Genomic DNA, 23,296 nt, shown 5'->3' on the forward strand with positions numbered 1-23,296 from the left:
TATCCTTTTTCAGACAGTGTGTGTGTGTGTCCAGCATATCTGTCAGCACATCACAGTTTAATCAGCTTGTTAACATTTGTCTGCATCACTGCTCCAACAAAGCCAAGAGGTTGTGTCAGTTTGTGTGCTGCCAACAGTTTATTATGGAGCACAAACACACATGTTACTCCAATTAACACACACTCTAGGGGCCACAAAAGCTCCTCACTGAAAACACAACATGTACCACACGTGGTCATGTTGAGAGATAACTGATACATCTTTCTGGGAAGAAAAAACAACAACAAAAACAAAATAACTCCACTTTAAATTAAACATCGAGACCATCATTTATCACAAAATCAATCTACTGAATTTTACTTTTGCACTTCCACACCAGTAGGTTGTAGTATTAGTAAGTACAATTTACACCCACTGACCCAGAGTCTGTAGAAATCTGCACGTATCTATTCAGTTAACACTGCGTAGATACATCGACTGTTTGTGCTGATGCAATGTGTGATTAAGGATCAATTTTGGCTAAATTTAACCTGAGATTGGTGCAGTTCCTCAAATGACCACTTGAGGCTGCGACCAAAAGTTAATCCCCATAGACCACAGGTGTCGAACTCCAGGCCTCGAGGGCCGGTGTCCTGCAGGTTTTAGATGTGTCCTTGATCCAAGACAGCTGATTTAAATGGCTAAATTACCTCCTCAACATGTCTTGAAGTTCTCCAGAAGCCTGTTAATGAACTAATCATTTGATTCAGGTGTGTTGACCCTGGGTGAGATCTAAAACCTGCAGGACACCGGCCCTCGAGGCCTGGAGTTTGACACCCCTGCCATAGACCCATGTTGAACTGCACAACTGTAGAGCAAAAATAAATATGTTTTATCAAAAGCTGATATGCACCTTCAAGAAAACTGCACACGATCCCAGTACAACCCACCAGTCACATGAAATGTCCAAATTTGCCTTTCATTATTCATTAATGCACCTTGGTAATGCTAGCAAGCATGGTTAGTGACGCCAAAGGTCAGTTTGGCTCCACAACAATACAGCGATGATCACAATACTAAAGCTGAGGTTTCAAAATGCATGTCCACAAGCTAACGGGTGACATCACAGTGGCCACTGCCATATTTTATATACAGTCTGTACATTTAAAAGTCCTGCATTGTTTATGTAACGTCTCACCTCTTCGATTTTCCTCTGGATGTCCTGCAGCTGGTCCTCCCACTCCTGCATCTCCGAGTCGAAGTTGTCCATCAGCTCTGGTCTCTCTTGCCCCCAGCCACAACCACTGTGCTCAAGCCCTCGCTCCAGATCTATAGCTGCCATGACAGGCTGCTTAATAGCCAGACACTCTTTCAAATGACTTCCCCCCCCTTTTCACTTTTCGGTCAAAGGTCACCAAAGGGTTGCAAGCAAGGGGCAGAAGGATTAATGGCCTGGAAACACTAAAAAGTCAAAGAAATAGAAGACAGACAACAAGCGTTGTTGATTAATTTCAATGTGTTTCAATGTATTTCTATATAAAGTAGCCCAAAATCTGGTTTTGTTTCTGACACTGAAATCAAAAGGCTGATCAACCCATTTCTACTTTTTCAGTCAAGGCTTTTTCATCTGGGTTTGGCTTGAATACTTCTATCCTCGGGAAGGTCAGATATTTACAGCTGCATTTGGAATTCTTCACCAATAATTGCAGGCATGTTAGAACTACCAATGCAGCACGTGTAGACAAAACTATTACACGACAGTGCCACAGCCATCTGTTTCAACTCTTGGTCAGTTTGACCTCCAGCCTGACCGGGCATTTCAAAGAAAAAACATTTCACGCATGAATCAGAGTGCCCATGTGCACACATGATGTCACCTGTTAGGCATTTTGCTCTATCCACCCTATATCCTACACCCACCTATCATGTTTATACTGATAATCATTACAATAAGATTTGCTAATTTAAAAAAAACATAAATGTACAAAAATTGCAAAACTGTGACAGAGTCTATTAGTAAGAAGGTTTAAAAAATCATTATCTCTTCTGCATCTGACCTTTAAAGAACCACTTAAAATCCTACTTGAGCTCAGTGCTTCTTAAGTGGGGCTTAACATTAAAAACGTCCTCCTGGAGATTAAACTGCGGAACACCTCAGATGCATCCAAGACGGCGAGCCAGTTCCCTAAAACCAGCCAAGAGCAAGAGCCTAACTGCTGTGGTAAACTGAGACAGCAAGGCTTCTCTGATGTTGTTGTTGTTGATGATGCCGCCACTCAATATTACAAGTATCCTGGTAGAAAATGCCCGAATTTACCAGCCACTTCCCTCCCATCTGTGATGTAAGAGTAGAGATATTAATAATCTTGTAACTATGCATAGTAAAGTGACTGCACGTCCTGTGGACAGGGGAGAGGCACAGGGGAACAGAAAGTATGCCCGACACTAAGCCAAAAGAAAAATGATTAAACTGAACATGACTCAGAATAAATCTTTAAAGAAAACAAAAAAATCATGTTATTATTTTTTCAATTTTCATTTTGTATATGTTGATAATTAAAACTAAATAAAATAAAATAAAAAAGTTTCCCACTTTAGTAATTTACAGCTTTTCTTACCTACCTCTACGTAAAAGTTATATCTGCCCTCGGGTGTAACTCCTCAGTCTAGTCCCTGGTCTCTTCGGTCCTTTCAACCGTTCCTGCTCGCCAATTATTTTCAACTGCCCTCTCTCCGCTGCGTCCCCCTCGCTTTTGCCTCCACTGTGTTACGTAAAAAAAAAAAAAACCTCAGGGGTTGAATTTAAAGGATCCCCTTGTCCTCCTCCTCGGGGAGCGTTGAGCTAAAGGGTAAACAACTTCTGTTCCAGCCGGGGTACCCACACTTTATACCGCTCCCGGGTGTTTACGTGGGGCGGAGGTCAAATATCATATTGTCAAACTTATTCCAGCATTTGAAGTCTCGATGGGACAAACTGTCGTCACCAGCATCCCTGCTATAATTACCGGGGCTCGCGGAGAGAGGGGAAAGTGTTTACATAGCTATTTCAGCTGCTGCGGTCTCTCGACCAATCAGCTTCTCTGTTGCTACTCTGCTTTCGGACGCTTGGGCAGATTTTGCCTTGTGACCGTGCCCAGCTTGCAAATCATTTTTCCAAGGGATGCCAAATGAGTGCGTGTGACACTGTGAGTAATAATGTGTCACACGGAGTAATATCTTTATTGGAGACAGTCACAAAAACACAACAACAACAACACACAAACAATAATAAAAATAATAATACAGCATTTACATCTAATTTGTAGAGATTTAATATTTAATATTAAATCTTTAAATTTAATATTTAAAGCTTTAATATATATATATATATATATACATACATATATAAAATACTTCAAACTAACAATCAAGCCACACACTCACTAGAGGTATCACATTATTTATGCTTCAAATGGTGCAAAGAAGTAAAATATGCACACTCTCATCCATGTCCTGGAGTAACCTAAAGCTGTGACTCATTCTGCTGTGGTGAACATCTGAAGACAGTTGCTACTGTTCATCTGCCACGCCATCAATTACTAATAGCAACCCCTAATCAAGACCCTGTTGGGAATTTTGGGGTCCTTGACCCCTTCTTATGGTGATGATCAGAATTCCTTCCAGTGTGAAATCAGCCTTAGTCTTCCACCTGTTGTGTTCCCAAATGAATAATTAAGCCCTTCAGGAATTCAGGGGTGGGACAGAAACAAACTTTCACCTTACTTTACTTTGAGGCAACAACAACAGCAGGGCGGCACAGCAAGTGTTGTTCTACAAATTAAAGACGATGTCGCTGCCGTCAAGTCCTGTTACAACAGCTAATGTACTAAGTAGCACTAAGTGGTTCAGATTGCATCCAGTCAGAATAAAACCTATATGACCAAACTTTCATTTTGGCTTAAACAAGTTCCGCACAAATATGCCAACATATCTCCGTTGGCTTTAAATCCACAGCTATTACCCGCACAGTGAGGAATGAACTACAAAAAAACTGGACTATTTATTATTATGATTCAAACAGGCACACATCTTAAAATGTCCACACACACAAACACACACACAGGACATATTATATAACTGGACTCTTTGATGATGTCTGTCGTGCTGCAAGTTTGTACTACAATAAGTCTCTGAGGTGGCTGTTTTTAACCCCGTGGACACTTCCAGTGCTTACAAATGAAGCCTACGAGGAGTTGCAGCTCCTCAGATGGCCATCTGAGACTGAAACTACATCCCCGCTGTCTGCTTCATTAAAATGCTTAATTGCATTTAGCAGAAATAGACATTTTTACAGTCCAGTTGAAAACAATTTTGTTCTCTGTAAGACAAATTTTCCTATTTATGAAAACTTAGGGGCGTGAATTATTATTATTATTATTTTTGCAATTTAACCATTTAAACATCACTAAGGCTTAAAATTAAGCATTATTATGTTAGAGTTCCACTCGCTATCTGCAATGTGTAACCTGTCTGTAACTTACCGTCTCGAGCGTCTTATGCAGATGGCGATGCGTGATGATAATGCAGATTCCAGTGCTGAAGCTGGCCACACTTCCTCCAATGTGAGTGCAACCTCGGTAAGTGCTGAGCTTTTACTGTGCTGTCGGTTACCTTGGCAACAAATGATGCGGGGATGGAAAGAAAAAAAATCAACGGAGGGAAAACAAACCAAAGGATGACGTGTGTTAAAGGGAGGTGTGCATCACAGAACAAAGAAAAGAGTGAAAAGAAAGACGAGCTTGAAGATGGTGGCGTAAGAGAGGGATGAGAATAACACGAGTATGAGGATGAGTAAAATGATTGGCTGGAACATCTGGGAGAGGGAGGAGCGGCAAACCGACAGATAAGAAACACGGGAGTATGGATAAAGAGAGAAAAAGGAAGAAATACAGTTAACTCTCGAGGATATTTTACGTGCTCACATGAGATATTTCAGTTCTATTCTCACCGACAGCGGCTCCTCTGACTCCCTGTCCTCTAGCTTCGGCACTTCCAGTCTGTCTATGAAGGCCTGCAGTTCCTTACGAAAGGCTTTCATCTGGGCGTTAATGCGATATAGCAGCTCATGTTCCCTGATTCTGCTCCCATCTTCTTCCCCACCCTCCTCGCCGGACCTCCCGAACATTAAGTCGCCATTTGAAACGTAGACCCTCGCCTCCGAGATGATGGCCGCAGTATCGGCGATGAGCCTATCAATGGTGCGAACGAGCCTCTCTGCTTCCACGCGGATGTCTATCATCTGCTGCCGCTCACGCAGGGTGCACCGGCCACCAGGCAGGAAGCGGGATAAGGCGGAGGAGGCGGCGCCCTCTGGCCCAGTAGGGGTGTAGAGGCCCCGGGTGGGCGTCAAGCAGCGACTGCTGCCGTTATTGTTTCTCACCTCATCTGAGTCACTTTCCCCACCAACAGGACCCTCGCGTTTGCGGTGAGGAGGGAGCAGGCGGGATGAGGTGGAGTCCTCGTCGCTCTCTCGGCGACCACTCGTCGTGCCACCGGCATCGCTCTCTGCATCGCTGTCCCGTGGGCTCGGCCGCAGGGAGAGATGAGAAGCCAGATCGTAGCGTTGCATGTTGGAGAGGAGCACTCGGTTCTCATACTGCAGCTGCATAACCTGATGGGAAGAGGCGGAGAGAGATGAACTGTTTTAAGATGTTTTGGCGAAGCAGTGACCTCTGGGGTGGACAGATAAAACTATAAATTGCAGGCTGGTTCCAAAAGCAAGTCAATCCTCATAGGCTGCAATGTTAAAATACCAGGCTTTGCAGCAGGATCGAACATGTTACACCCTGGTACAAAAAATGATTTGGGACTTTATGGGCAATTTTCCCCTGTTGTAAAAACTGTTCAGTTATTTTACCCACTTAAAGTTATGCAGAACTGTGAAAGGTGCATGTAAAACTGTCTTGTCTTTCCCTCGCTCTGTATCTCTCACCCTACATCTCTCTGTACGTCTTGAGTCTCTTGAGTTTTTGTGTTCGTGCTACTTCCTGTCTTATTTTGATAGTCCTTGTCTCATGTTCATTGTGTCAGTTTTGCTTTCCCTATCTCGTTATGTCTAATTTGTTCCTGCTGTGTTCCCATGTGTTTCCACTTCCCTGATCACCTCTCAGTGTACGTATTGTCTCAGTCCTTTGTCTGAGTGTCTGTCTGTCTTCCCCTGTGTCTCTCAGGTTCTATGGCTGAGTCTCAATTCAGGGGCTGCATCCTTCGGAGGCCGCATTTGAAGGCCAATTACGTCACAGCAATGCAATGAAGGCTGTCCCAATTCGAAGGCTGCTCCAAATGCGGCCGACAAATGCGTCGTTCATTTCCCTGAATTTGAAGGATAGGTCGGGACTATCCTTCGTGGCCCAACCTATCCCAGAATTCATAGCGCGGCCCAGCCAATTCCAGTTTCCAACAATGGCGACAGCTACTTTGTTTGTTGTAATATTATTTTTATTACTCTTTGCAATACTGTATTAATTAAATTAGTATTTCAAATATTTTTATAATAATATAAAAATAGTTTTCATGTGCGGCAATGGATTAGGAGCGCGGCTAAAGTAGCCCCTAAATTGAGACACAGCTTATGTTTCCAGTGCTTCCCATGTTCTAGTGTCTTTCCCAGTTTAGATTTCAGTTCAGTTTCCTTATTTTGTACTGTTTTGCCAATCAGCCCGAATAATCTGCTCGCCTTTTGTTATAGTTCTGTTCCTGCTTACATTGTCTGCAAATAGGTCCTCACTCTCTGCTCCACAAAATCTGCTGCTGCAGATCATAACAAAAACCCAACTGATTTACCAAGCAGGCTGATACTATCGACTGATTTTAAATGTTTGCAGATCTATCAGCATCAATATTTATAGTAGCCAATAAATGAAAGCTAAAAAAGAGAGGAAAGAAGAGATGAGAGGGTACTCTTAGAGTACCTTCCCCGATGGCAACACACGTATTTGGAACCACAGACTGTTAGGGAATTGTGTTTGTGGACTCTCAGTCTTGGGAATGAGTTACTAATTAATACCTAAATGCATATATTTACACTAATTATAAAAGCATTAAATGAATTACATGGATCAGCATCTTATATTATGTCAGTGTTTAACGCCTTTCTTACCTTGCCACTTAGATCATTAATCTGCAGTCTTGCAGCTTTCAGCTCCTCCTGGAGGGCTTCTGCCTTTGGTCCATCAATGCCTGCTCCTCCTGTAACTCCTCCTCCTCCTCCATGCCTGGCACCTCCTTCATGAGTGCCAGCTTTAAAGCGTAACTTGTTCAGCTCAGCTGTCACCCTCTTGTTCTGTTCCTCAGCATCAGCCAGGTTTCTCCTCAGGAGCTCTGCCTCGTCCTCCACCAGCTGTAGCTGTTGTCTGAGCTCTGTCAGATCATCCCCCAGGCCTCGGCCTGCGCCCGGCCCACCTGTCGCTCCACAACCCGAGCCTCCACCGCTCTCTCCTTCTCCACGGAGGTCATCAAGCTCAGCCCTCAAGCCACGGTTCTCAACCTGTAAGGAAAAAGGGAGACGGGTGCAAAAATCACATGATCTTTCATTCAGAAATTTCACACAGTCTGCTCTTACCTCTAACTCAACTATCTTTCTCCCGAGGATGTTGGCTTCCTCCTCCACCAGCCGAAGGCGTAGCTTCAGCTCTGACTCACGCGTGGTGGGTGGCCCCCCAGCCTCCCCTTTTGGGTGGGTACTGTCAAGTTCTCCATAGAACGAGCGGTATTTCTGCAGCTCTTGCTCTAGCCGGTCCTTCTCCTTGTCAATCTTGGCTGTTTTCTTCCTCATAAGCACAGCCTCCTCTTTGATGAAAGCTAGTTGGCACTTCAGGTCCTCATTGTCCTCCTAAAACACAAACTGTATACACTCAAGTGCATTGAATTTGTTAAATTGTTAAGAAGGCTGGTTTCTGCATTGAGACCTAAGACTTAAGATTAAAGTGAAGAGCAGATTTTTTAGCCACAGTCTTTCTGAGCCAGACGGTTATCTCTCGTCGGACTCAGCGGATTCTTGGCATGTAATAAGTCTAACAAAATTGCTCCAGCTCTGCAAACCCTCAGCTTTCACTAAAACTTTGTAGCTGGAAGTGAAAAGCCAAACATTTGACACAACAGGATATCACAGAAGCTCATACGCAAAATCTCAGGTTGGACCCTGAGAGTTTGCAGGGTAAAAGCTGTTTATTCTTTGGCCTGACTGCTCAATACATGGGCAGGCTGTCTCCAGGCTGAAGTGCATGTTTAAAAATAGCTGATACAGGACTAAATATTCACACATCAGTTCACATGAGACTGCACATTTTCCTAAGAGAACTACCTCCTAACAATTATCTGCATCAGTTTAGGCAAGGTAAGCATTTATGCCAAAAATGTATAAATATACACAAAATAAAATAATTATTTTTAATCATAACAGCATCTCACCTCAGTGGGAGTCTGTGCTGCTTTCTTGTCACTCTTCTGGACGTCCTTGCTTCCTCTTCTCTTTTGAGACTATAAGAGGACATTGCAATTGAAATTAAATTATGACTTCTTAATGTATTTATGAGTATACTTGTATGCGTACACTTACTGGCCACTTTGTTAAGTATACCCACTCAACTGCTGATTAAAGCAAATATCTGTTCAGCCAATCACGTGGGAGTAACTCGGTGAATGATCAATGCGACCTGCTGAAGTTCAACTCAGGTATTACCTAATGAAGTTGCTGGTCGATCATTTAATATTCATATATGTGGACATTTATGACACATTACATTTAATGCTCCTCTGATGTATGGTGATGGATGTGGGGAAGCGTTTACACACCTCTTTGGTTTTTTCTAGTTCATTCTGCAGGGCTTGTTTGGTCACTTCCACCTCTATGAGCTTCTGTCTCAGCTTTTCGTTCTCCTCCTCCGTCTTAGTGCGTTTCTCCTCCACTTTTTCCAGCTCATGGTGGAGCCTCACAGACACATCCTTTGCTACCTGTAATAATCATAACCTGAACCTGCTGTTTTGGAGAAATAACTAATAATCTGTTATACTTGATTTTTGCTGCTGTAAAATGCATAATAATTGAACTAACGTGATGGTTCGTATTAGCCTACATTAAAACCTCCCATACATAACATATTAACCTTAACACACAGAGTCATCTCCTCCCCTCCCCTACCTTTAGGTCCTGCTCCAGACTCCTGAGCAACTCTTCATCGATCTCTCCTGTCTGGGCGTAGCGCAGCCTCTTCCTCTCAGCCTTCCGCAGACGATACTGCAGGATTCTGCAGTTTTTATTGGCTCTCTCTAGCTCACGCCTCATTTCCTGGAGCTGGCAAGTGTCTTCTTCATAGAAAGTGTCTCGCATCTCGTCCATCTCAGCCCTCATTTCTTCAATCTCACACTAGCAGAATCATAGCAGACAGAAGATGTGATTGCTACATGTGTCACACTGACAGCAGGAGGTGTATATACTTCGAAAACAGGAGATTTTATTGGTTCAGAGTCTGACTAGTAGCTCCAGACGTATTACAGATTTTCAGGTTCAGGTTAAAATATACAACCTGAAAAAAAATCATTTTCCAGATGTGAGTCTGATCATCTTTATTACTCCACAGTTCATTTCAGGGATATATAAATGCAACATTGCAAACATATGAATTCCAGCTGTGGCATTGTGGGTAGTCCCTTCTAAACACAAGATATAATCGATCCGTATTAATCAATAGCATCAGGATCGATATACAGTTACAATAGCGAATGCGTTTTCACTGAAGACAGAGAGCCTGTCCTACAAACATAATCGACCCCATATGCTATCTGTCATTTCATGACAATTAAGACGTTTCTGAATTGTGTCATTCTAATATGATTTCACCTCTTTAGCATTGGCCTACAATTCAGGTTAGGTGAGATTATGTATTTTAAAGTATTTTAATTTTATTTAAAAAAATGTTTTTGTTAAAGTCTATCAAACCTTGAGATCTTCGTTTTCCTCCAGCAGCCTCTCCATCTCCTCCTCCAGGGCCTGGTCCTGCTGTGTCACGGACCCCGCCTCTGTCGCCTCTGCAGCCCGCTCCGGCTCTTCCACGGCGGTCTCCGACGTCCCAGTGCTGTCCGCTTTGGCTTGCATCTTGGCTCCCCTCCTCTTGAGTCTCTTCTGCAGGTGGAAGTGAATCAGCTCAGCCTGTAAGCATCGCCCTTTCCACAGACCCAAACCGAGGCCCGCTCCACAGGCCGCGGACACGTCGGTTCTCTTCCCGTGTCCGCTTCTCTCAGCTGGCTTCCTCTCCTTTTCTTTCAGCGAATAAGCTCTGCCGGAAAACAAAGGCTGTGTGGAGTCACCTTTAAAGCGGGTTAAGGCAGAGCCTAGAGTCGGTACAGGGAAATCTGCCGGATCTTCCTCGACAGCATCCGCCCTGTTTGGTCTGACAAGCTCAGCTTCAGCACCATCCGGGTGAACAGCTGCCCCTCCGCGGCTCTCGGGCTCCCTCTCCCTTCTGTCTGCGGTGCTCAGGCTGTCCCTCAACCCAAGATCCCCGCTTCTCCGTGCACGATCAGGAGGCCTGGAGCTGCCCGGGTGTCTGGGAACAATCTTTAATGCCCCCTCCTGGGCTGTAGCCGGCGAGGGAGCCCGGTGCTGCCTCCTCCTCCTGCCTGCGTTGTTGTCTGCCGGTGCTGTGGAAGAAGGATCTGCAGCGCCGCTCACGGTCGGCTTCATTTTTTCCACCTCAAGTAAACTCCACGCACACGCTGCATTTGCGTGCTTTTATAGATGAAAAACGAAGCAGCCCTACAGAAGGATTTTCTGAAAATCTTAGCCTGACTGAAACATGAGCAAAACATTCATAAAAACTCTAAAAGTTCAAAGTTGCCTCCAGTGAGCCACTAGATGTCGCTATTGTGCCGCTGCTGTCAGCGCCCCTATCCTCTCATCCCAAACCATATGCATATGACCCGAAAGCTTTACGCACAGCCAGTGAGGGCGGGGAACACATGAGCGGTGCCACGACTCTGTAAAAGTATTAAAAAAAATAATAAAACAAATGCGTTTTAACATTTATTTAGAATTTTACATAGTGGCTGAATCCTTACCGCGGACCTCTGAGAGAGGAGACGCTGACACGGGGTACCACCAGGCACTGCAGGGCAGGGGCACGGGGGCGTAAACGTTATGGTGGACGTCAGAACAGGAAGTAAAACAGCCTCTCCCGACAGCCTCGTGCTTATAGACATATCCCACTCTCTTCCTCTGTCTCATATTCAGAGCATTATATTGTTGTACTACAATATGTTGCACAATGTTAACAAGAATGTAAGAAATAGACTACTCTTGGTTGGTTTGAATACAGTCCACTTCACTGATACTGAAACAGGCATCGATTTCTGGGGCTCCAGTTTGCTGAAAGGGCTGGTGTAATCCTCCAGTGGGTCCAGCTGCAAAGGTGAACTGTCAGATTCCTGACACATCCAGTCCTGCTGTTATTTATTACTCCTTTTTACTTGCAGTATTGTGTAAAAGTCTCAGTCAACCCATAATTTCCTTTTATTTTGCCTCCAAAAAGCTAAAATTGTATCTTTAGGCACTTATTGCTAGCAGCCCATTGCAAAAACACAGAAGTTGTTCCCATTTGCTTAGCTGAATCTGTGAAAAGTGCCAATGATAACCACATTTAACAGACATAAAATTATACTTTTGCACCAACAAAGTGATTCCCAAAGAACTATTTGGCAAACACTTGCTATATCTCTTCATGGTGCGCAGTTGTGCTTGAAAATTTTCAAGAAACTGATTAAAGTCAGGAGTTAAAAAGAAAAAGTGGCAGGCCTAAAAATAACAGCAGAAGATGAACAATATCTGAAGGTCATGTACTTAAGAAATAAGAAACAATCCAGTAAAGACCTGACTGTTCACTTAAGGTTAATCAGAAATGGTCTCAGTGAAAGTGTGACTGCCAAGAAGCCATTTTTAAGGGAAGGAAACAAGGAGAAAATGCTCAAACATGAGCTGAATTCCTGAATTGCTGAAAATTAACCACACTGGCTGTGCATTTTACTCTCTCACTGGTTTTAAACTGTTCTGAATTGAAGTTTAACTTCCTTGCACAGCATTTTATTTGGTTTATATTTACATTTTTAACAGGTTTGTATCATTGGGCTCATCCTCTCACCTCTAAATAATCAAGAAATATAACCGTGGCCCAACAGAGGGTGCTCTACATACACAAAACTGCCTATGCAGAAGCCCAGAGGGTAATCTGCCTCACAGATAGAGAGAGAGAGCCAGTAAAACGCTGACTATTTCCACTCTCTGTTCAGCTAGAATGAGCTCCTTAGTAATATAATTGCTAATGAGATGAGTAAGACCCAGGTCAGGTTTGCAAGGATTTAACCCCCTCCGGAAAACTGACCCTTCACCCTTCCAGCAAACTGGCCCACTTGGGTCTCCCAGCTACAACTTCTATTGTCTTTGTGTAAAGGTTTGTGTGTGCCACAAAAGGAAAGAAGACATTCAGGAAGCAGCAGTGTGTTTTTATGAATGCATATGTTGTAAGTTCCACATCAAACTGTAGCAATAGTGGTCAATTTTATGCATGTGCATACATGTTTTTTCTGCTTCCTGCAGCAACAGCAGCAAGCATGCAGGTTATAGTGTCCTGTGCTAAATGCCTTTGATAGAAAAGCCTTGGCAATTCTGCAATCCTATTAGTCGCTGGCTTAGATCCTTCTGTGTCCCCAAGGAGGACAAATTTACTTCCTCTCAATCATCTCACCCAATCTATCATTCACATCTACAACCTTCCACCTCCTTGCTAACGACATCAGTGGAAAAAAAAAAGATAAAAATAGCCACAGGTATACCATTATAAGAAAGTAGGAGTTTAGGAGTAGGGCATGTATGCTAGGAAGGAGGGATAAGAATGTGGGAAAATTATGTGAGGAAATAAAGAGAACTTGCAAAAATACAACAAATGATGCAAAAGAATTGCAATTGACTTTCCAGACATGCAGCCACAAATGACGGCCTGAGAATGAGCAGAGGCTGCGGGACACAGGAAAAGGCATGGACGAGGAAAATGATAGGGGCTAAATAATTGAATAGATGCCATTAGTGACTCATGGTGTGGCGAAAGAAGAGTGGGCTGTAGTTTGCTTGTTACAGGATGATGAAAAAAATTAATGTGAGTGTGTGGAAAGATCATGCAGTGTCACAAGAATGACAGAGTTATAATTCAGGCTGATGAATTTACTATTTCTTTTCAAATATCTTGAAGTTGTTAAATACACATGGTTCACATTGTAAATAAACTATTTTCAAGGCCAAATATGAACTAATCCACGCAGTTTGAGAGTTGCAGTAGCAACCTGGTGGCAGATTAGTGAAGGCTTCTCTTTCAGTGACCCGCTTTCCTGAGTAACCTATGGAGTGACGTGGAAATAAGCTCTTTTGGAGCTAAAGCCAATTTGCCCCCAAAGATTAGGGCAGATCTGTCTGAGCAGGCCAAACATACATCCTACCTCTGCCTATCTCTCTCTCTCTGTCACACACACTCACCTATAAGAGCTCTTTCCATTGTACAGATGGAAATAGGAGAGATGAAGTAAGTAGGACAAAGGGAGAAAGTTGGAGGATGGGAAGACTAGCTTCTGGTAGTTTAGCAGATTATTTGCAGCTGAATGCACAGACGCTAATGCCAAAACTAGCACAAAGACACACAAACGCAACCTATGGGGTGCTGACATTGTCTTTATTTCAGTTATATGTGCAGCCAGGGAAAGCTGTGTCACTTCTGTTTTAATAAGACAATCCTTTTCCTTAAAAAAAAAAAGACGAAGCTCTTCTCAAGACGACTTTCCCCGTCCGTTCTACGTGGCAGTGAGACAATACTGAGCTGTACATCAATCTCTTATTCTTGCACCTCAGCTACATTGCACAGCAAAAAGAAAGAACGACCCACAGAAATGTGTATTATAACAAAGATAATCATAAATTAGCGTGACTCTATAAAAAAAAACCTACAATTTCACCGCCCCCCTCAAAAGTATTTAAAACCAGGTTTTTAATCCACAAAGCACATAAAGAAAATAGTGTATCACTCTGTAAGTGCAGCACAGGTAAATAAAATCAGAGAAGACAGTGAAATTTGAAGTCTGGTAGATGGTGCAGCTGACTGCAAAGAGTTGATGGCAGATAATGTAGAGACATGTTTTTTTGTTTCTTTGCTAGCCATGTTAAGGTAAACTAAGTATTTGTAAACAATGATTACCCCCCAAACCAAAAAAGAAAAAAAAAGAAAGATCAGAGTTTTGAATGTTTTTTCCCCTTGTTAACAGTTTAAATGAATTGATACTCATTGAAAGCACTAGAAAATAAATTAATTTAGCTTATTAAACACTATTAAGCTTTTAAACAGTACTGGAATCCAGAGTACAAAAGTTGGAGGTGGATTCCGGTTGAAAGTAAGTGGATGCTGAGCAGGATGCGGTTCCTTTAATATTTTGGTCCTACTATGGTCCAAAACAGAGCTGGACAGAGGAACGGGGGGGTGGGCCTACACGAACAGCAATTTTCTTTTCTTATCTGGATTTAATTACAAAAGAAAGCTGTCATGGAGACAACCGACACTCTCGTCCCCTCAAAACCAGAACCATTTACAGACACACCCAGTGAACACACACTGCTAACCATTCACTTCATCAAGTTGGTCCCTAATCACATCCATCCACTTTATTTGCAGGGATGATCGTCTGGTTTGAACTCTGTTTATCCCTCCCCTCCCCTCCCTCTTTCTCTGGCCTATAAAATAACTGTCTGCTTTTCGCAAAGCAAGCCCCGTTTCCTGCTTTACTCCCTTTTCGCTCTTCCTTTCTTTTGCCTCTTTCCGTTGTCCTCCTCATCGTCCTCCTCCTCTTCCTCCACTTTGCTATGACCGTTAGCCACCACAGAGGAGCCGTTTGTTATGGGCTTCCCTCCTTTCCGAGAAAAGGCAGGCTTGCGTCGATAAGCGTGGTAGTAGAAGTTGGCGAAGAGGATGATAAAGGTGACGGCGTAGCCAATCAGAGCCCACTGCATCCAGCAGGGGAACGGACAGCCGGTGTAGAGGGAGTGGCCAGCGTGGCCGATGGTTACGTGGAACTGGATCTGGTGAGTATGTAAGAAAAAAAGATTAAAAAGACACAGAAGAAGCAGTCTGAATTTTTGAATATACAACTACCAACTAAAATCAGAGCTATCACTGAAACAGGCAGAAATCAGTAACAAACGAAGATCTGTCAGATTAACTTCTTAACACTAAAGCCTACATATTTGTGTTTCTCATGCATACAGCTGTTTCAGAGGGCTGACTTCACTCCTGTTCCCAAGTTTAATCCCAGTGGTTCACCACGGTGGATGAATCAGCATATCTGATTTGGCACAAATTCTACATCGGATGCTTTTCCTGATGCAACCCTCCAATTTATCCAGTCTTGGGACCTGGGACTAGCCTGTGATCCCCTGAGATTGCATCTCTTCGCAGTATCAAACCAGGGATCCACCTTGTGCTAGACTAATGTGTTCGCTACTACACCATGGAACCTCTAGAATCAATGCTAATAACATTTCCTAAAAGCCTATTATCACTATATTAAAAGTTTATAACAATTAAATAATGTTTCATACTGATATGATACCCAATTGTATTAATCTTTAAAATGTGAAGATCTAAGAGGAAAATATAGTTACAGATTTAAAAGTTGATTTTTTAATATAACATTATATTAAAACCTGCCTGCCTCCTTCAGTGGCAGGCTGTGGCACCCACGATGTGGGACGGAGAGATTTCGCAGGTCTTTCCTCCCTACTGCTGTCAGACTCCACAACAAAGACTTCAACTGATCAAACACACACATCCACACATGTGCAATAGCAATAACACTAAGTGCAATACTCTTTTCTGGCATCGTTGTATTATAATCAATTGTATCTAGCATTTGTATTCTATTTTATTCGATTGTATATAGTATTTTATTATTGTGTACAGTATCTCATAGATATATTATTCCAGTGTTTTTTCTCTAATTTTTCTATGCAACTTTGCACTGTCCACTGCTGTAACAAAACAAATTTCCCACACGTGGGACTAATAAAGGTCATCTTGTCTTATCCTATCTTATTAATATTCCCTATGTGTGGAATAAAGAATACACTGTCAACCAATTTTCAGTCATAAATGTGGCAGACTTCAAAAGACTCATTGCTGATGGAAAGGTCTAATTAAGTCTGTAAGAGTTCAACAAATTCAGATATAGTTAATTAAATACAAGCAAAAAATTAATTAAGCGCTCATTTGTAGCACATTTATAGCAATTCATTATTAGCTTCATAAGCTCTGCGTTTCTGCGTAAACTTTATTATAACTGGATGAAGGTGCAAACTATATCTAGGGGCTTCACATATTAGCAGATCAGTGGATCTTTAGATGATAACCATTGTCACTAATAATCACTCTGAGGCAAGTGAAACCCAAAGTGTGTTTCATTGTCCTCACAATTAGCTCAGGTAATTCGGAGAGGCAAAAAACACCAATCACACCATGTTAGCATAAAAAACTGTTGGCTAAACTTTCGCAATCAATAACGTCAAGTTATTTGATATATGATGCATCCCTAAAGGTGCCACTTACCATCTGGATAATGGTGAGGTATTTCTTCCACCAGAGGTACTTCTGCATCTGAGGTCCCAAGGCAGCCAAGCCATAGTACCCGTACATGAGGACGTGGATGGAAGAGTTGATGGTTGCACCAAAAAATGCTGTGGAAACAGTTACATTTATATCAGAGGTGATGGTGGCTGTGTTATTACTAAACAGCCGTAATGTGCCTATTTTCCAGCTCCAAGTACAAAGACAAGCTCTAGTCTGATTCTTTGACTCACATTGTCCACCGGGAACCCATTTGATTCCAATCCACCAGAGGATGAACATGGTGCAGTGATGGTAGACGTGGAGGAAGCTGACTTGGTTGAACTTCTTCCTCAGTATGAAAAAGACAGTGTCCAGGAACTCCACTCCTTTGGAGATGTAGTACCACCAAAGAGCCGAGGCTATCTAAAGATATAAAATGAGGCAAGGTGAATTATCACAGCACACCGAGGTGAATCCGTCACATAAGTCAATAAACCTTTTGAGACAATGCATGGGACGTTACATTTGACTTCTCTGACTTTTTTGCATCTTATATTTCACTCTTCTCAACACAGACCTGTTACATCCCTTGCATCCTAAACAAGACCTCCGGAGGAGGTTAAGGTCCTATGTAGGTCATATTTAACTATTTACAGCCTGTTTCTGATTCCTTTTCTGAAGGTTTCTTCAGTGAAACATTGCTGGTAACAAATGTTCTGCAAATAATGATTACATGGAGTTAAGATCACTGTAAACAAAGCCAATGGCAACTGTAGACAACATCAGAATCCCACATAAAATAACATTATTGTAAACTATGTAAATTATATATTTACATAGTTATTGGTACAATATATATTAATATTTCTTTAGTGGTGATCTCTAGCGTGGTATTCTTCCTAGTACACAAATAATGAAGCAGATTCTTTGCCTGAGTTTCCTTTGTACTAATAGAAAATCTTTAGATGACAGAAAAATGTAGCAACTGAGGATCTTTGGAGAGATCAGCAAATCAAATATTTTTAGTAACTCCTTTATACTAACACAGCATGTCAAAATCTCTCTCTCTGTTATCCTATTCAACTCTGTCGCAGTACAAATTACTCCCCTTGTGACACACAGCACACAAGGTTGCTCTCTAAGCCATCTTGCTCTGGCATCTCTTATCCTTAAGGCCATCATGAAAGCGTGAAGCCTAAAGGTGGAGATGGGGCGGAGCTTAAGGGTGGTGAGACTGACTGGTCCCGCCCCTCTGAGTGTTGAGCCAAACCCTCTTTGTGCTGAAATCATTAGAAATATACAGTATCTCTCAGCCCTCGCTCTCCTTCATGCTTATAGTGATATATGTACAGTCAAGAAATGTGGCTCTTCTTTCCTGTGTCAATACTGCAGCCCCACTGCTTTACAAAAGATTAGTAAAAGTAGTAAAAAAATTGTCATACTAAAAAGTGTCATATTAATGTTATTTTACCCTAACTATGTCCAGTGCAGAGGTAAACTGTGTGCGAAGGATGTTCACAGATTGCTTTTTAGATGTCTGTGCGTGCGAGGGAACCTACCCTGACTTCATTGACATCATTCGAGTAGTTTACAGGCTGACAGAGGTAGCTGTACCCGGCTGCTCTGGAGGCTAGTAGGAGCTGATGAGAGGACACAAAGTCGGAACAAGGATGAGAGCAGAACAACAGATCCTGCCTGTGATCTGGAGAGACCGACAACTACTGCAAGTCACTCCTGTTCAATTACCCTTTTTCACGTAAGCACTGCTAAAACATTAACAGCACACAGAGAGCAGGACTGAACATGAGATTCTGTGCAGATAGGACCTTCAGTTTATCCAAAAATACATGAAGAATGTAAGCAGACACAAATTTGACTCAAAAAGATCAAATTAGTGAAAGAGCCTATGTGCTCCTATAATTCACGTGAATCTCCCCACTTTCTTTTCTTGTAGAATTGAACATGTTTTGCAGATGCATTGCCATGTATGCAATACAAGACTTTGGTAATGTAAATCACTAAATATGATGCCTACTCATTTAAAGTCACATAGACAGTTAAAAAATATGTATATCCAAAAATCGAATTTCTCCTACGTCTTATGCTTCTAGTTGACTGGATATATGACGCACCAAATTAAAAATGTCTTTATTTATTCAATACAAAGGTTTCCACACTAATCTTACTGGCTGCCCTCCAGGTTCTTCTAGTAGGGAGTAAAGGCAGTTCCATCCACGTAATGGAGTTACCAGAGAAAATGGGTGATCAAGGAAGCTACATTAAACCCCCTCAGGTAAGAGTTTTGAAAACTCTGAGCGGACTGAAATGCTGTTATTTGGTGCATTCAGTGACAGATGTTCATGCTGTGGGCTTCACTGCAAACATGTTATATGAGCATTATTGCTAACATCAAAAAGGTAGCCACAAAATACTGCAGCCGCTTCTGACTTGTGCAAATAATGGTTATTTGACAGTAAGATTAAGTTGAAATATTTTCTCTTTATTAGGGAAAGAAATAAAATGTTCATTTGATTAGATCCACAATCTTTAAAGCTGGAAACTGAATTCACAGACCTGCAGAATCTGTGTCATACATCCATTTCCTTTAATAAGCTCTAAGGTATATTTCATGTATATACAAAATATATAGTGCTTTGTAAAGTATTTTTTTATGTTTGTTTGTAAGTTTGATGGACAAAAAATGTATTTTCAATTTAGATTCTGCCCAGAATCTGCCAAGCACCATATCGTGGCTCTTTTAAGCATCTAGTACCTCCACTTTAAGCTATGATTGGTCCTTCAAAGGCTACAATGGCACTCACCTCTTTGGCGATGTAGAAGTTGAGGACCACCATGCTGAAGTTGTAGACTATGAGGGTCTTCCTGAGTGTGTAGGGCTGGCGATCTTGCATGTATTTAGGTCCTGCCCACAGGAAGATCAAGTACAGGCAGCTGATAGCCAGAGTAGGGAAGGGAGAGGACATCATGGGCCAGTGCTGAACCCTCTTGTCTGATGGTAAAGGGGTTACAGTTAATTTTAAGGGTGGGGAAGAAAAACACAAGTTACAGCTGTAAATATCAGGATAGATTCAACTGAAGCATTAATAAACATATGTTGTAAAGTTGATCCACAAACCCTCATAATCTTTATTAATTTTATTATTTATTTTTTACTAAGAACACAAGCTACAGAAGTTATAGTTTGGCATTCATTTATTAGCTCTATAAAAACAGTACAGAGGATGTAAGTTGAAGGTGAAAATACTCTTCCCGGCTCAAAAATAAGCTGACAAGTTTAGTTTTGCAGTTCCTCTTTCACTTGATACACGCACGTAGCTGTAAACACACTTGCAAAGCATCAAGTATGTTTACTTTTGCAGTTTTCTGTTCACTCCATATACCATCAGCAAGCACATCTACACATACACACGACTGCATGATGATGAAAACAAGAGACATCGATCACTTTTGGTGAAGTTATAATAATCCATTATTATGATTATGCAGCCACTGTTGAACAAACCATGTTGCCACCCCACAGATGTGCGTATGTAGTGAAAGCTCCTATTGCGTGTTGTTTCCAAGCAAGAGATCCTAGCTTACCTGCTATAGTAAGGCTCCATTTGTAAAACTCTACAGTGTCATTCACAAGATGCGTTACAACCTCCATGGCTCTGCCTTTGGTCTAGATTACACTGTGGTGGAGAGAGAGAGAGAAGAGCAGAATATCAAAATCAGCTAGACTTACACTGTATTGGTAAACGATGTCTGGACTAAAGTCAAACATTTCAACAGCTCAAATAATATGTTAAATGCATGTTATGATAAATGCATGATGAAGTTTTTTCTTTTCACTTTTTTCTCCATTGAAAGTGCACATTAGTCACCTATTCACCCCAAACCTCCACAGGAAGTTGATTATTATGATTGCTGGGCACTCCCATCAGTTACAGATAACTACAGGAAAATGGATGGAGGATACTGAGTAATAATGGGCACACAAACAAAAAACGCACACATATGAGACAGTAATAATGCAGAGGGCGATTTGCACCCCATTGATAAGGCAGCATTACATAACAAACCCTTTTTATCCACTTGAGAGCTGGGAGCAGGTGTCTCTATATTAATCTATAATTAATCCTATGCGTCAGATCAGCTGCCCTTTAAATAATTAATTGCTAAGTGTACAGTAACTACTGCCCACCAGTGAGCGCTCAGTGGAAGGAAAGTGTTGAGTGTTGAGCACAGAGTTGCTCATAGCTTTATCAGGATAACTTTATTTGCAGGATGCATCACATCCAATCCAGGGTCCAGGGTTTAGTTGAGCAGCAGAGGGCCGCGGAGGGAGATCAGATAAGAGAGGGTTAACCGGGTCTGTGCAAGAACAAAAAGACTGGGGCGCATGTGTCAGCAGGTTTCGCCCTGACCGCTCAAGAGGCTTACATTCAATTGATCAACGAGCTTAGATGTAGGCCTAAGAACAAATGCCCAACCATTTGACAGCCTGCCGGATGGTTATCTGCCTATATGTGCTATGACATACGCAAAAAATAAAAATAAAGAAAGAAAGGAAAACAGACAATACAACCTGCACACTGCACAGCAGTGATACTGTCATTTTTGCAATGATGGGGATTTAAAAGAATAAACACATCGCCCTTTTTATTTTAAAAGGGGTCCAACAAGTGATTTACTCCAGTCAGCTTTATTCGGATGGTGGTAACAGGTGGTAGCTGAAAGGCACTGAGGGCTGATACTATAGTTCTTTGTAGCTTGCAAGCCATAGAAATGTGATTCTTCATCCGCCAGCGTTAAATACATTATTTCTGGTGTACAAAAGGCTCGTCCCCTCTCTAAGTAACTCCAAAATTAAAGCTCAAATGTTTAATTTTCATGTATAATAAACTCACAAGAACAAAGTATACTCAAAACCGCATTACAATAACACTTAAAACTCATGCAATAGTTTTTAAAGATGCATTTACTTACGTCCTCGATATTTAAAAGCGTATAATGACATCCGGTGGCAATATGATGCCCAACTCCTGTCAGTAACTGTTTCGCTCCCCCTCTTCTTCTTCTGCCCTTACAGCTTATCAGTTCATTCGCTGCTCCTGTTCAAATTCGACATCAAGCAGCAAATTTGGCAAGAAACTAACAAAAGAAAAGGCAAGTGGAAACCTATGACTAAGGTTTGCCCGTTAAGCAGTCGGTCCGTGCCGGCCGCTCAGCCGCATCTTCTTCTCCCAATCTCCTGGAAGCAGGGAAGCCAGAGCGCATTGCGCATGCGGGAATCGACTCTACCGTCTCACGCGCATCAGGCGATGGCAGCTCACCTCGTGGCCGTGCTCGCGTTGTCGCACTTGTGATAAACCTCGGCATTTACTAACCGTACATATAAACAGTTAGATAATTAAGAAGCAAACTAGCTTCGTTGCTATTCATATATCTTAATAAAAATAGATAAATGATAATAACTTTCTATTCACAGCCTAAAACAACTATATACATCCTAGAGGTTTGGCTCTGCAGGTTGCCTTACTCGTAAAAGCGTCCCTGTCGGATTTCTCCACTAGATGGTGCTGTTAGGCTATCTTTAAGTTTTCAATTCACTGTCACCGGCTCAAGACTCCTTTAGGAGGGTTTCCTCAGAAGGAAAGCTGGTTTCTGTATTTTGGTGGAGCGAAATTTCCCATTTCCTTTATCAAAAATGTATTGCCAAGTCACAACATTAGTCATCGAATTATTATGGCTATATGTCACTGTCTGCGTTTGTTAGGTTAGTTGTCACAGCATAACCTACAAGTGAAAATTAGTTTTGACTAGTGTGTCAGGCTGTGCTGTTTTGGAGAATCCAGTACATTTGAAAAGGCTCTATTGCTGTGCCAGAGCCATTTATAGGCTTTTCTGTGAGGAAGGGTGACAGATCCAGCTGGACTGCACTAACCTGGCCCAACCACCAAAAGGCTGTAGGCATCCAGAACAGTGAAGGATGTGAACGTATCCTGTGTCTGTTTGTGTTTAAACCAAGCTACAAGGAACAGGTGTAATGGCTCAGATTAATGCCTTTCTCTCCAAATACAACTTGTAAACTGACGTCCTCTGTCCATTTGTTTTGATATTGCTGCAGTACAGTTAAGTCCTGTATGATACCCTGTAAATAAAAACTGCATATACATTCACAGGTCTGTGAAGGTAATCATGTCTACATCTGCAAGATGCTGTGTCACTAATAGACACCTTAATATTTAAATAGTTTTGACTGCTGTCTGAATTTGGCATTGATCGATTGAACTATATACAAAATAAACTGAACAGTAGATTATGTCTAAACAATGCATGAAACAGTGTGCTTCCTCTGGTGCAATTTATTCAAATTTGCCTTGATGGTTTATTTGCATGGCTCCAGTTGCACTGTAATTATGGTGCTTGCAGTTATTTGCTTCGTTAACAGGAGATCTATAATTTCTAAAATTGACATTCTTTGCAGGCCTGCCTTCCCCCACGCTCCCTCGGATGAGATGAATAACTGTTTTTGTGTGCTTTCTAATAGTTTCAGTGTGTGTTTGTGATTGCAAAAAGGACAAAGTTGCCCCCCCACCCTTTTTTTTTTGCATACTTATTCTTTGAGTGTTGCAAGAAAGAAATAT

At 42.0% G+C, this 23,296-nt stretch overlaps 2 protein-coding genes across 6 annotated transcripts; both read right to left on the reverse strand.

Annotated features, from left to right (window-relative positions):
- Positions 1 to 1,319: 1,319 nt before the first annotated feature.
- Positions 1,320 to 11,355, reverse strand: LOC309688751 (microtubule cross-linking factor 3-like). 5 transcript variants are annotated; one of them, XR_014271157.1, is made up of 11 exons: positions 11,081 to 11,355; positions 9,956 to 10,992; positions 9,158 to 9,382; positions 8,812 to 8,970; positions 8,428 to 8,496; positions 7,580 to 7,849; positions 7,118 to 7,504; positions 4,967 to 5,629; positions 4,500 to 4,629; positions 2,602 to 2,741; positions 1,320 to 1,440 (listed from the first exon to the last, which is right to left on the reverse strand). XR_014271157.1 is itself a non-coding variant. In XM_082504690.1 (10 exons), the coding sequence occupies exons 2-9, from the start codon at positions 10,697 to 10,699 to the stop codon at positions 4,513 to 4,515; spliced, it is 2,634 nt and encodes an 877-aa protein (XP_082360816.1). In that variant the 5' UTR covers positions 10,700 to 10,992; positions 11,074 to 11,355; the 3' UTR covers positions 1,320 to 1,440; positions 4,500 to 4,512. The 5 variants fall into 5 exon arrangements, 3 of the variants coding, with proteins under 3 accessions (XP_082360816.1, XP_082360817.1, XP_082360818.1); XR_014271158.1 differs by having other exon boundaries at positions 11,074 to 11,355; XM_082504690.1 differs by lacking the exon at positions 2,602 to 2,741 and having other exon boundaries at positions 11,074 to 11,355.
- Positions 11,356 to 13,708: 2,353 nt separating this feature from the next.
- LOC309688949 (very long chain fatty acid elongase 4-like) lies at positions 13,709 to 21,922 on the reverse strand. Its single transcript, XM_082505040.1, has 7 exons — positions 21,636 to 21,922; positions 20,247 to 20,338; positions 19,466 to 19,653; positions 18,203 to 18,283; positions 16,895 to 17,066; positions 16,644 to 16,771; positions 13,709 to 15,121 (listed from the first exon to the last, which is right to left on the reverse strand). The coding sequence occupies exons 2-7, from the start codon at positions 20,311 to 20,313 to the stop codon at positions 14,825 to 14,827; spliced, it is 933 nt and encodes a 310-aa protein (XP_082361166.1). The 5' UTR covers positions 20,314 to 20,338; positions 21,636 to 21,922; the 3' UTR covers positions 13,709 to 14,824.
- Between the last annotated feature and the right edge of the window lie 1,374 nt (positions 21,923 to 23,296).

Source organism: Aulonocara stuartgranti, assembly GCF_965226115.1.
Source record: "Aulonocara stuartgranti genome assembly, chromosome: 15".
In the NCBI taxonomy this organism is placed as follows: domain Eukaryota; kingdom Metazoa; phylum Chordata; class Actinopteri; order Cichliformes; family Cichlidae; genus Aulonocara; species Aulonocara stuartgranti.

Excerpts from the sequence above, each read along its gene's own strand:
- LOC309688949 (XM_082505040.1), bottom strand. The coding sequence starts at position 20,313 with ATGGAGGTTGTAACGCATCTTGTGAATGACACTGTAGAGTTTTACAAA. Across the intron at positions 17,067-18,202 it reads ATGATGTCAATGAAGTCAGG|ATAGCCTCGGCTCTTTGGTG; the intron begins GTAGGTTCCCTC and ends TTATATCTTTAG. Across the intron at positions 15,122-16,643 it reads ACCTCACCATTATCCAGATG|ATCCAGTTCCACGTAACCAT; the intron begins GTAAGTGGCACC and ends CATACTCACCAG.
- LOC309688751 (XM_082504690.1), bottom strand. The coding sequence starts at position 10,699 with ATGAAGCCGACCGTGAGCGGCGCTGCAGATCCTTCTTCCACAGCACCG. Across the intron at positions 8,971-9,157 it reads GTCTGGAGCAGGACCTAAAG|GTAGCAAAGGATGTGTCTGT; the intron begins GTAGGGGAGGGG and ends TGATTATTACAG. Across the intron at positions 7,850-8,427 it reads CAGCACAGACTCCCACTGAG|GAGGACAATGAGGACCTGAA; the intron begins GTGAGATGCTGT and ends TTTGTGTTTTAG.